Genomic DNA, 14435 nt, shown 5'->3' with positions numbered 1-14435 from the left:
ACAACCTAGAGCCATAAGAAAGGTCAGGAGACTTGCGTGTTTTGATTTTTTATCTGTAGATCGGCTTTCAAAGTAAACAAGCAATCCAAAGCAAATCAAGCCAAATGAAAGGATCATCTGCCTGTAATGATCCTTTAATAATAGTTCAGATTGCTAACACTAGAGTCTTTGTACCTGCATGCACAGACTAAATTATATAACCATGCATTTTAATGGACAGAAACAAAGGTCAAAATCCAGGCACTTTCATGTATACTATTATGATGAAAAGCCCTTTTATTTTAGATTTCAGTTGTAGGAGTTTCAATTAAAGAGAGTCATGGGACAGGGTGGGAGACAAGACAGACATTTGTGCCTCCCTTTTCTGCTGCTATTAATAAAGTGAATGAGGCTTTATTTCACCAGTTTATTTTATAAATAAAACCCCCTTAACAACAAAGCAGTTTTTGCATAACTGCTCAGAAACACAAAAATAAATAGTGCATATCTGTGACTTTATGTGGGCGAAAAAAAATATATACATATTCATTAAGTCTCCCATACAGCTGGAATCTTTTAAAGAGGTTACGCCTATGCATTTTCTTCCCTGAAGAGTGGAAAAATGAGTATTTGGCTGCTTGCAGAAGAAACAGGTTGTATGAATGCATTTACAGAAAAGTATATCTACTTGATAAACTCTGAATACTCCTACCTAGCAATGAAGGCTAAAGCTTTCACCAAATCTGCTCCACCCTTGTTCAATACTACAATGCAAAGAGACTGCTCACCAACAGGGAAGGGCTCGTTGGAAATGTGATGTTCCAGGGCAGCCTTGGATGCAGCGATCATGAGATGCTTGAATTTGAGATCCTCAGGACAGTGAGAAGAGCATGCAGCAAGCTCGCTGCCCTGGACTTCAAAAGAGCAGACTTTGGCCTCTTCAGGAACCTGCTTTGGAAGGTTCCATGGGATATAGCCCTAGAGGGCAGAGGGGCCCAAGAATGTTGGTTGATATTCAAGAATCACCTGCTGCAAGCTCAGGAGTGTTGCATCCCAACTAGAAGGAAGTGCAGCAGGAGGGCCAGGAGACCTCCTTGGATGGATAAGGAGCTCCTGAGGAAAATTCAGTTGAAAAAAGAGGCTTATAATAAGTGGACATCCTTGTCTCTAAATTGGAGCGACATCAATTTGATGGATGGACGACTCGGTGGATAAAGAACTGGCTGGATGGCAGCACGCAAAGAGTTGTGGTCAATGTCTCAATGTCCGGCTGGAGACCAGTAACGAGTGGTGTCCCTCAGGGATCGGTGTTGGGACCGATCTTGTTCAACATCTTTGTTGGTGACATGGACAGTGGGATTGAGTGCGCCCTCAGCAAGTTTGCCGATGACACCAAGCTGTGTGGTTTGGTTGTTATCCTGGAGGGAAGGAATGCCATCCAGAGGGACCTTGACACGCTTGTGAGGTGGGCTGATGCCAACCTTATGAAGTTTGACCATGCCAAGTGCAAGGTCCTACACCTGGGTCAGAGCAATCCCAGGCACAGCAACAGGTTGGGCAGGGAAGAGATTCAGAGCAGCCCTGCAGAGAAGGACTTGGGGGTGTTGGTCGATGAGAAAATGAACATGAGCCGGCTTCAGTGTGCGCTTGCAGCCCAGAAAGCCAACTGTATCCTGGGCTGCATCAAAAGGAGCGTGACCAACTCTGCTCTTGTGAGACCTCACCTGGAGTATTGTGTGCAGTTCTGGTGTCCTCAACATAAAAAGGACATGGAACTGTTGGAACAAGTCCAGGGGAGGGCCATGAGGATGATCAGGGGACTGGAGCACCTCCCGTATGAAGACAGGCTGAGGAAGTTGGAGCTGTTCAGCCTGGAGAAGAGAAGGCTGCATGGAGACCTCATAGCAGCCTTCTAGTATCTGAAGGGGGCCTACAGGGATGCTGGAGAGGGACTCTTCATTAGAGACTGTAGTGACAGGACAAGGGGTAATGGGTTAAAACTTAAACAGGGGAAGTTTAGATTGGATATAAGAAGGAAATTCTTTCCTGTTAGGGTGGTGAGGGACTGGAATGGGTTGCCCAGGGAGGTTGTGAATGCTCCATCCCTGGCAGTGTTCAAGGCCAGGTTGGACGAGGCCTTGGGTGATATGGTTTAGCATAAGGTGTCCCTGCCCACGGCAAGGGGGGTGGAACTAGATGATCTTAAGGTCCTTTCCAACCCTAGCGATTCTATGATTCTATGATTCTGTGACTGGGAACTTTAGATTCAGAGAAGCTAAGATAATGAACAAAACGGCAAGAGTAGTAAATCACTGTGAGTATGAGCAAAACCCAAAGCAAGCTGGACATTGATTTTGGAAAAGAAAATTTTTTGCAGTCATCTTGCCACTAAAACTTTTGCAGTATTCCTTAAGAACCTGCCAGGCCTCTGGACTTGAATGAGTACAGAGATATGAGACTCAGCTACTCAGGTGCTTGGCAGCTTTCATATAAAGGCATTATACACTGTACAGTCCCACCTCTCCATTCATCAGTTCAGCAATATCTTGAGAAACGTGAAGTTGGTTGATGATAATTTAGATAGCTACAAGGAAGTATACTTGATAGGTCTTAAGTCATCAGCTCCCAGCTTTGATTGCATTTTCTTCTTCACCCCCCCCCCCCCAAATATTTGCTTAGACTAACCAGAGGTTAATTAATTTTTTCAGTACTGAAAACCCATTTAATCATATCCTTAGAATATACACACATCCTCTTGCCATTCTTTAATGTAAATTATAAAGGATTCAGGGCTTTGTTTATTAATTTTTTCTTAAGAAAAGGTCAGTATATAAGGCCAGCACAGGTGAACTAAGGTTTATTTGCTCACCCCACACAGCATCTCAGCCAAACAGAGGGGCAGGTCACAGGACAGTGGTCACAGACAGCACTGCATTACTCCTCTCTAAACACCCCTTGACTGAATTTATGCTTCACAAGCTCATATCTTAATACCTGTAAGATTTATACAGGCTTTCTTTCCCAAATCCCAGCTTAGGTGACAATGATTGTTCCCACTGCCAATATAAAACACTATTATCTTCCCTTTCTGTTTTGCTTCGATTCAGCAAACTTGCTAATAAAATCTGTTACATTCATATGAGTTATTACAAAAATATATACCAACTTGCAGTTTAGTTTGTGTTATTTTTAGGAGAAAGGGTAAGAATATCTCCCATAATATGTTGCAACAGTATTACTGTACTATGGTGATATACCTCTAGTGCTCTTATTCCATTTAAAGTGCTAAGATTTAGTTCTACATCTTTAAAAAGATATTATATAGAACAAATGACAAACTATACCATGAGCAGTCACTGTCACTACCTATAAAATACTGCTGCTATGATCATCATGTGTGATTTCATATCCATCTCGTGAACATTTTTTGAAAGTACAAGAAATATTTACTTCTACATCACTAGTATGAGTAAATAACTACTCTTAGAAGAGTTAATTACTAAGAAACTAAAATTAATATAACTAGATGATAGCAGTGGAGGATGTGGATTCAGTTGTCCTGCATATGAAAACAACCATATGCAACTCAATTTCTCTAAGAGTCAGGCCATACACAAGGCTCTCATAACACCAACACAGTTAAATGAACACAACATCTGAACATGCAATTTATCACATACTTGAAGACTGCTATAAACAGGTTTTAAGTTGATAAAAACTTGGAAAGATATAGAAACAAATACCTGTAACAGTACTTAAACAGGCTGGGCCTCAATATTTCATGCTCTCAATATTGCAAACCCAAGCCTTCTCAAAACTGCAGCCTCACAAAGAAGTCCACACTTTGCCTATTTATGTAAAAATAGTTGGCAAGAAATACTTGTGGATTTTTAAAGCCAGTTTTGACTTTAAGAAGAAAGAAAAAAAAAAGGGGGGAGGGGAGGGGAGGTAGAAAAATCAAATTTTAGTATGAATTATATAACTCAAAGGAAGTAGTTGGAATTGTGCTCAAGTTCTGTAAGCAGTAGGTAAGAAACTCACAAAAGATTAACAAAAAGTTTTCTGCTCCAGCTTTGTACTGACAGATTTTACACTTTTACACTTCACAAAATCCTATGAAGATGCATGGAAACATTCAGTTAAAAGCTTAAGTAGATTCAGATGAAGGCACAGACTGCTGCAGCAAACGTACAGCTGCTTCTCTGATCCAGTGCATAACTTTCTGGCAACTTTTTGAGAGCACCAAGTTTTCAAGCTGCACCATAAAAAGCATGTGACCACCAAGTCACAGAAGTCTTTTTACTGTTCTCATGCTGCCAGTTCCTAGGTACACTCACAGGGTGTTAATTCCACTTAAACTACAGCAAGAGGTTCTGAGTATTTCCAAGTAGATCAAGACAAGCCAATATAAACATATGTATTCCATTGTCTTTTTCCATTACAAAATGTTCCTGCCCTGTTATGTAAAGGTCTCAGCACTGGACATGGGAGATGTGGAAAAGGATTATTGATGAGTGATTAAAAAATTTCCCAGAGGAACAATGACTACTAAACCACTTATCTCTATGGGAAAACAAAGATTCAAATGGGAAACCCATAAAGGCTGCAGGATTCCAGTGAGAAGCAGTATCTCTGACCACAGGAAAAACCCTGATCCAACTCCTTGTGCTGGTTTTGACTAGGTTAATTTTCTTTTGCTGGCTGGGACTATGTTTTGGGTTTGTGCTGAAAACAGTGTTGATAATACAGAGATGATGTCTTCCTTGTTGCTGAGCAGAGCGTACACAGAGTCAAGGCCTTTTCTGCTTCTCACCGCACCCTATCGTCAAGTAGATGGGAGGGGAAACAGCCAGGACAGGTGACCCCAACTGACCAAAGGGATATTCCATACCATATGGCATCACGCTCAGCATATAAAGCTGGGGGAGAAAAAAAGAAGGGAAGGACATTTGGAGCGATGGCGGTTGTCTTCCCAAGTAACAGTTACACAGGATGGAGCCCTGCTGTCCTGGAGATGGCTGAACACCTGCCTGCCCATGGGAAAGAGCGCATGAATTCTTGTTTTGCTTTGCTTGTTGTGCACAGCTCTTGCTTTCCCTATTAAACTGTCTTAATATCAAGCCATAGGTTCTTATTTTCACTTTTCCAATTCTTTCCCCCATGCCAACACAGGGGGAGTGACTGAGCAGCTGTATGGGGCTTAGTTGCTGGCTGGGGTTAAACTACAGCATTCCTGCCCAACTCTAAATGAGCAGGATGAAGCAAAAACAAACCAAAAAGACAGCTGAAAATATTAAACAGAGGAGTGCAGAGAAGAAACTGCTGCCACAGTACAAAACAAGTTTTCACAAAAGTAATGGAAAGTCCTGTAAAAGGCAGATTCTTCAGAGGCTAGTGATTTGTTGGCATGCTGTGCAGAAAATCCCACTTTGCCATAAATGCCTAATTGATGCCTTCCTACACAGTGCTCCTTATGAACACTGAGTAAATGCTCTCCAATCTCAAGAGCCATCTAATGCCTCTGCAATTAGATGGTATTTTTAATGTTTGCTTGGCAAGGCAGATCCAACCCCCTCAAGAAGAGGTTTGGAGACTCAGGTAAAGCCCAAAACACTCATATTGAAAGGCAGAATACGTCTTAGAAGCAGAACTGCCCCAGGTGTGTTAGAAAAGCCCTGACTGCAATGGATACAGTTCTCATTTACCTTCCCAAGTGTCTCTGGGAGATGCAGGGAAGGTGGGAGCATATATCAGGCCCTAGCTACATTATCGAGGCTATATTGGAAAGAGTACTCAAAGCTGTCTGGTTTTACACCAAGAAATTAGGAACTTCACAGTTGTCTGAAGAACCGACAAGCTGCAGAAAGTCTAGCACTGATACTATTTGGTCACACATGACAAACGCATATGCGGCCAAGCAAATCCCTACCTGCAAAGGCTCATCCCCATTGCTCCAACTATAATCGTAGAGCATGAGACTGACCCAAATCACCCTGGAAGGTGTGGAGTTCAGCCAACATCTCTGCATTTGACTGAACCAGAAAATGCAAATTCACTCTTAGCCCCAGAGACTAAACAAATAAAAACAATTTAAAGAGTTTATAAAGTTTATTCCAGCAAGCATCCTTTCACCAAAGCTGGGGAAAAACAAATTAACAAACAACAACCCCCTCAATGTGGTTTTCTTTGAGGTGAATGATAACCACCATTAGTGCTGGTGAATACCAACAGGGAGAAGCTCAGCGTTTGGACTTTGCAATGACAATAGTAGCAGGCTGTAATAAAGTAAGGGACCTCTTGTAAGTACAGCCTACGGCAACATAAAAACAAACGCGGTGCAGGTCAAGAGACATGATACATTGTATCCACTGAGGTGGCAGTACTACTGCCCCCATTTTGCTATTCTGGACTTGCGCTTGGGAACAAAGTCATTTAGCCTGCTTAAATCCAAAGTGGGTCTGTTCTCCATCTCTCTTTCGTTTACAAGAATCAGTCCTACCAAATCCATTCTCTGACAAGACAGGAAACTGACTCAAAAGACCCTAAGGCTAGAAGAGCAATTACATCCTATTAAATCAGACCTTTATGAGAGTAGTCCATGAAGAGAGACAAAAGAGGGGTCAGAGGGAGAGTGACACAAAGACAGACTGAACGCAGCATTTGTGGATGACTGCACATAGCTTCAAAGAGTATGCAGTGGTTGTTGTCCAGTTGGGGAGAAACATGTAACTGCAAAGTCAGGAAAAATCAAATAGGAAAGAAAGGGTGATGCACTCCAACACACCTTCAGAAGTGAGAACAAATGTGTTTTGGCCAGCAGATTGATGATAAAAATTTCAGAGCATAACAAAACTTGGGCAAGGCTGTGATAATGCACAGGAGGCAGCAATATAGAGGCAGTATCTCTATGCTTGTTTTGGTTTTGATTCAACAGCAAAAATCCCCAGAGACTGAGAAGTTGCTATGACTATTTCACCCATCTGAGACCAGACAGCTCTGCTGCCTCTGAGAGGAGGTCTTCTACAGCCTCTTGCATTTCAATCTGTAGTTCAAACAGCTACAGAGACTTTGTTTGTCTTCCCTTATCAAACCAAGCTTGATGTCCTGGCAAATCCTGCAGTTTCTAGGAATACATTCCTTCCCAAGACATCTCTGACACACATACACACACAAAAAACAAAACAAAACCAAACCAACACATTCCCATGAAAAGTCATGCCTCATTGCTTTGAAGACGCTACAAAGAATGAAGCAAGAAACAAAGTCTCCTTTTAAAATAAAATGCAAATCTCCATGACTGAACACAGTAAAAAATTTAAGAAGAGAGGAAAGCTACTAAAACAAGGGGTGAGGAAATATAAGCAGTTTCTCAACATGGGTTCTTAAAAAGCTGCTTTTCATGTCAACAGAAATATGAGCCCATGGGGTACTGGTAGAGCTATTTTTCTTTACTTGGGTACTCAAGCTATAGAGCAGAGGTGCAGCCTCAATATTAATTTGCAGAAGGACAGACAGGGAAGATGTTACAGCACCCACTGCCAAAAATCATGAGCCACAAACCAAGTATTTTAACCTATGTTTTCACCCAGGCTTATTGTATTATTTCTTCCATATTTTATGGGAACAGCAACAGAATAAAAGGAGGACTCTTCACACCTATTAATATAGCTTAAAAAAAAACAAAAAACATCCATTTATAACAGCATGACTGTTATTCACATGAGTGCCTGAAACTTGTACCTTGTCACCTATGTATCTACAGTTCTGCTGATATATTTTTCTTTCATAATTCAGCCATCAAATTTGACATACTGCAGTTGACAGGTTCAGACAGAGAGGGAGCACAAGAGGAAACATTTGGTTTCAAATGTGGGGTATCACATTTATCCTCATTAATGTGAGGTAACACCCACACATAACTCAAACCTGCCAACACCGTACAGATATTGATGTACCTCTATAAAAGAGACCTTTCCAGGTTTTCACATTTTTGAGTGCTTTCAGAAAATTTAAGTAATATTATGCCCAAAGAAGGAATAACAACAAAGAAGTCAATAAATGCTAACCTCCAAAACTAGAACTTTGGAAATGTTTAGGTTTTTTTCTTTAAAGAAAACTGGAGGTGGTGGGCTAATTTTAGAGGCAGAGTATAATTAACCAGCAAGAACCCTTTCTGGCTCTAAAAGAAACTTCAATTTTAAGACAAACAATCTGTGGAAATACTCAGAGTAATACACTTTTCATGCAAGAAAGGGAATATTTTTGATAAGTTTATTTTATTCCCAAAATTGCTTTACTGCAGAGAGAAGAGTGCCAGTATAGACTAGTTCAGATGTATAAGCCACTGCATCTCTCATCCCCCCCTTTTCACTACTAGTCTCATCAGTCGGGAGGAATACTGTTGCTGTAGATGGTCAGAGCATGTATGTTTAATGCTTCCAGCAATTTCAGCCCCTAATGAATACTTGTTTACATCACAAATAAGTTAATTTCAACCTTCAAAGCACAGCTCAGCTATAGGGGAAATTTTCTGATGCTAGAGATTAAGGGCATCTCTTTACCAAATTTAGTTAATGTGCAAAAGTTGTTGGGTTTCCTCACTACTTAATGAACATTAGAACTAGATATCTTAAGGTCCTTTCCAACCCTAACTATTCTATGGGGAAATTAAGGGGTGTTCTCTGCCCCTATTTCAGAGCCTGCTGAAATACCAGATCCTAACTTGCTACTTCATATAAATCCTTCTTCCATAAATCATGAGAGCTACCTAAGACAAATGGACACATATCATTTGCCTCAAGAGTCCATCATAACCACTTTCTTTCCTGTAGGGCTTAAGGGAAAACTTTGGAAGGAAGAAACTTGTATAAAACGATACTCAAGAAACAGTTTGCTATGTCCACCCAAATCCAATGGCTCCTCCGCATCCTGATCAAGGTCTCTGTCCTGAGAAGTCTTTCACAGGCAAAGGACCTAGTTTGTGTTACTATTTAATGATCACACAGATACCTGATAACAGCACTGCTGCTAAGAACAGACAATTACTTAAAATGCAAAGAACAGTCTGTAAAAAACCCATCTGAGGTTAGGTACGATAGGAAGCCGTAAGATCTCTCTTCATTAAATTCCAGTTGAGATGCCACCTTCCCTCACACCCTGGCATCTATCTAATAGTGCCTTTTATGGAGCCCTTCAGGATGTTGTGTCTCACCGTGGGTGCCTCCAATTAAGGTTCCCCTTCTCCTGGAAGAAATACATTGGCAGCAACCTACTTAATTTTGGTAAGTAAACAAATGTAACCTTGGTTATCGGCATTTAACAAATAAGGCATTTTTTAAGGTTATCTGTGCACAGATCATATCATGGAATGTTTAAGATTGGAAAGGACCTTAAGATCATCTAGTTCTAATCCCCTGCCATGGGCAGGGATGCCTCACACTAGACCATGCTGCCCAAGGCCCTGTCCAACCTGGCCTCGAACACTGCCAGGGAAGGGACAGCCACAGCCCATCAGACCCAGCTACCCTAGAGGACTAAACTAAGTAACGGTAGAAAAAGAATGAAGCTACAGAAAAGGTGTTTTAAAGACTGGTATATGGGGGATTCAGCAGTAGCCCTGAAAGTCCAGAGCAGGTGAACTGGGAGCCATTATCTTCCTAGAGGTGGAAATCTGGCAAGCAAGACACAGACTATGGCTAGAGTTAGGCCAGAACAAAAAATAAAGTTACTAAGAACAACACAGTCCTACCTTTGGGATTCTGCTTGTTGTGAAATTTCAGTTTCAGCTCCTGACTTAGGGCTTTGTTTTCTCACTACCTACCCAAATAGGAACAAGAGCCCAGGTTTAGCCGAAACCAGTACTTCCTGGTAAAAACAGCACAAAAACAACAAACCAAACAACAACAAAAATACCCTCTTTGCATAAAACTTCTCAGATTCAGGAAATGCAGCGCCAATCAAAAAGTAAGAAGTCCAGATGCTCACTCAGGAGGGAATCCTACCAGGACTGGAGCAGCCTCTTCTTTCAGATGCAACTGAGCATATCAGCAGTTAACTGGATTTAGAGGATGAGACTAACCACACATCTCCCTTAGCTTTGCATAATTTAAGGGTGATGCTATGCAAACAGCATTAAAAGTGACCTCCCAAATCAGTAAAATTTCAGGCCAGAGGGTGTTTAGATTGAGAGCTCCTAAATCTGAGGGGTATTTCCCTCCTGTTGAGACTGACGAACAAAATCCAATCCAGCTGAAGTATGGCACATAACAGAGACACACTTTTACTTCTCAAACTCAACACTGGCTTCTATCCTGGGTGCTGGATACAGAGAGAACATCTTCCTCATTCTGATTTCCCTCTGAAAGCACCTTACCATTTCTACTCCAAAAACGTTTTCCTCGGCTTTGTCCTCTACCCGTCTAAATCACAATTTACAGTATCCTCCTCTTTTCCTGTACTGTTTCACTTCTCCTTGCCCAGCTTTGCAGATTGACACATAATAGGCTGAATAATAGAATGTATGAAAGATTTTCTTCTTGCATTTTCAATAACCTCAGTGTTTTCTCAAGCTTCACTGTATTAAACTTTTCGTCTCTTGAGCCCAACCTGTTCGTACCACTGCTGCTCTCATTCCTGATAAGAAAAAAAGGTGTGGGGGAAGGAGAGGAGGGGCAGAAAGTCTGATGTAAGACACAGAATAATATGACAAAGAATACAAATGTTTTAGTCTTCACATGCATGGGAGCACAAGACTGGAAAGGAAAGTGTCAAGCCTACTAGTGTAAGTAGGGTTGGGCAAGTACACAAATAAAAAAAAAACCATATAAACCCAGGAAGCTCAGCAAATGTCACATACATATGAATTTTAACATCCATGGTAAAGAAACCAAATATTCAAGAACCATAGTTATAAAGGTCTCACCAGGACTGGTACAGCCTTGTGTCTATAGGGCAATCTACTATTGCATCATCATGATAAACAAGAATGCAGAGAGTAACAGCGAAAATGATGGATGTTTTTAAATCCATCTTACTCAAATTGTTATTCCAAATTGGTCTAAAGAAATGTCACCAATATATAACTCAGACTTCTGGTAAGAGGCTTTATCCAAATGCTAAATCATAAATTAAAGGAATTATAAGAGTATTGGTGATCAAATGCTCTACGTAAGTAATTTTCATTCATACAAATAAGAGCTGTAAGTCCAAGCAAGGAAAGGAAAGGAAGCGGAATTAATGGAAGAAACACTTCCAGCATTTATTTGACTTTTGAGAAAAGAAAATACCTCTTAGTAACACTCAAAGATGGATTTCTCCAGTAGAGTTTCGTAAAGAATAAAACTTATAGCTGAGAGGTGGTGAAGGGTGTTAGCAACTGAGAGGACACAGAATGATAAGCCAAAATGAGCTAGCGAGTCTGTTTTCATAACCATAATCCAACCCATTTGATAACGTCTTCTTCCATTTCCATTACTTCATCATCACTCATTGCATTATGTCTGAACATAAGACTACAAACTCTTCATAATTTTGTTTGAAAAGCATTATGCGTATTTATGGAGCTTATATAAAGTTACGAGACAAAAGAAAGACTGGGGGAGAGCCAAGTCATGCGTACATAGAGGGCTTCCAGAAGACCAAGGATAAGCCAAAGCACTCAAAAGACACAAGAGTTGCCTTTGACACATATTTGCTTTAGAAGACAAGAATCAAGAATTCAGGGATAGAGTTTGGACTAACAATTAAAAATATCTGGTAGATTCAAGGAAGTAACAGTACGCTGTCATTAGATGTATCAAATAAGCAGATGTTTATTCCAATGATCTCAAGGCAAGGTTAACAGCTTTCATCCTTTCTTTATATAGGGAGGCACACAAATCTAGTCAGAAATTTTTCACACAAGACGCCACACAATTTTCAACAACCATGTTTAGACAATATCTTTAGCCTCTTGCTTTAAAACTATTTTTCCCATGAAATACAGTTTTTATCTCTGTGTTGAAAAAAATGAAATAAATATCAGCTTTTTAAACCATACCTTCCATGACATACACCAGGGAACCCACATCTCCCTCCTTGATGATGCAGCTGTCTTTGCCATACTCCACAGGATACATACAATCCACAATCTCCTGGATCTGAGACAGTTCCAGATTCTTCATGAAGTCATTGTCAAGGATTGCTTCCTTTATTAGCTCCTTGGACCTGTGGATAACAAAAAAAAAAAAAGGACAAGATTTATCCCTGTACCCATCAGCCAAGCTCATTATTAGCAGGTGAACTTTAGTACAATTGCATGGTGCCCCAAATAAGTATTTCGGGGGGGGGGGGAGGGAAATCAGTATTTCATATAAAATTCTCATAAAGTCCATCTGCAGAGAAAGAAAAAAAAAATAAAATACAGAAATTTTCACTTGTAATTATTTTTGCAAGTAAGTTTTAGATACATCAAGTATTGAAATAAAATTTTATGGGAATGCAAGATCCTCTTTTAGCTATAGGTTTCACATCTGTAACACCATCAAAGACTACCATAACTAGTGGAAGTATCTTCCATATACAAAACTGAAAGGAAATAAACACAAACAAGAAGTTAATGGATTTGTGACTTAGTGTATCATATTTTTCTATTAAATTATACAAACTGTAGCACACAAAAGCACAATACTGCACTGATTCTTCAGGTATGAATCAAATACCAAATGTCATTAGATTCACTAGAGCAGGTACCACTGTTACAGGAATGATACCACTATTAACTGATTTCTTTGATGACTAAATAGAAAATTGCAAAGTTACATTAGAGTACAGAGAATTATATGTGCAGTTTTGGGTTGGCATGCAATTAAGTTGGAAGCCTGAAGTTCTTAAGTAATCACTTTGCAAAGCTGAAGAAGGAATGAGTTGTTTCTGAAGATATTCAGAACTCAAGTTCACAAATTCTCTGAGAGATGACCCAAATGGGTATGCAATATAACCTGCTCTCTCACTAGAAGTGTTCTGCCGGTGCCATAACAGAAGATGTGCAACAAAACCACATGTAGTTTTGCCAATTTTCCTGAGATTCTTTCAACTTCTACAGCTAAAGTGCTCACTACACAGTGAGTCACACTCAGGTGCTAATGCAGCATAACCAGCATGTTATGACATTTTCAAAAACCTCCTAAAGCAATTTGTGCAAATGAACAACTGAGAGGTTAAATCTAGATCTAGACCAAAACTAAAGCTTCTAAAACACCTACAGGCTGGACACCAGGTGCTAGGTCCTTCATTTCTCACTGTGCAGCTCCTTTTCTATGGGCTAATTTTTATTTTCTATTTGCTAATGTGAACAGACACAGCTACCTGCAGAGCTTTTGCATTCAAGAATTTTCTCTTTTTCAAATATTAATATGAAACAAGGTTTTCAAAGATAAATATATTAATGCATCATGTCTTCTTGAAAAAGAACCAAATTGGGACTTTAGAAGTCCAAAACCAGTCAGACAGCCTTGCAAATATTATGTCTTCCCTACAGTCCTTTCAAAGTACACATCAGGGTTAAATACAGCACAGATTCAAATCGTTACTATTTAAGATACTTTTTACGCTTTTGATAGTTTTGAAGTTTTTTCAACAAAACATGTTACTTTACAGCCTCCATCACTACTGACCCAGCTGAAGCACAAGATGGGAAGCAGACCAGACTTTTCAAGTACTGTCTGCACGACACGGACACGGAACTTGGCTTGCTACAAAAGCATTTTGCTCTTGAGAAATTTAATTTGACTTCATATACTGTCACTCCAATTCCTTGTGCACGCAAATAAAAACCACCGGAAAAAACTGCATCTGTGTTACTTCTTGCTTTCAGTAATGCAAGAACCTAGTAAATTGTAAGGTTCACCAGATGACCAATAACCCTATTTCCTTATTCCGTCCTCCTGCGCTAGAGCAGGACTACACTTTCTAAGCTATACCTTAACTCAGTGCTGCTCCTTTGGTCTTAGCCATCCTCACAGGTCCCAAAAATCCTCATAAAAAAGGCACTAATTATAAGAATTACTCAAACTGTCTGCTCAAGAAGAAAGCATAATAAAAGCTTTTGCATTAGTCATATCAACTAGCATTACAATTTCAGCCATTTATTTCATTCCAAGGCTCAAAATGAGGCTTTCTCCTTGATAAAGTCAGCCTTTCAAATGGAGCATTTGTAAAAATACCCACAGGAGACTGCAGGGAATTCAGACATGCTCAAATGAGACCACCCCTGTTAATTTAGAGGCCCTCAGCAAAAGACAATGCTGCTCTTGTCAGAATCAAGTACAGCAAAGGATTTGAAAAGAACCACAGAAACATGGTCTAAATAACAGAGAAGGAGCAGCACAGGGGCTAGGAAAATCCACTAAAAGTCTATTTTGGGGAAAAACAGCAAAACATACACAACATGAACAACCTTTGGGAGTTTATGAGCTTAA

The 14435-nt window shown here is 40.1% G+C and overlaps 1 protein-coding gene across 3 annotated transcripts in view; it reads right to left on the bottom strand.

Moving 5' to 3' along the window:
* The window catches only part of PRKG1 (protein kinase cGMP-dependent 1), a 476628-nt gene that overhangs the window by 395883 nt on the left and 66310 nt on the right, over positions 1 to 14435 (bottom strand). For all 3 annotated transcript variants that reach the window (XM_057415674.1, XM_057415673.1, XM_057415675.1), the window contains exon 2: positions 12017 to 12183. In XM_057415674.1, the coding sequence (XP_057271657.1) occupies positions 12017 to 12183 (167 nt within the window). The remainder of the gene's footprint in view (positions 1 to 12016; positions 12184 to 14435) is intronic.

The sequence above is a fragment of the Pezoporus wallicus genome, unplaced genomic scaffold, assembly GCF_028554395.1.
Source record: "Pezoporus wallicus isolate ANWC-B61680 ecotype Strahan unplaced genomic scaffold, APGP_CSIRO_Pwel_v1 contig_736, whole genome shotgun sequence".
Lineage (NCBI taxonomy): Eukaryota > Metazoa > Chordata > Aves > Psittaciformes > Psittacidae > Pezoporus > Pezoporus wallicus.
This window is presented reverse-complemented; position numbering and strand designations above follow the sequence as displayed.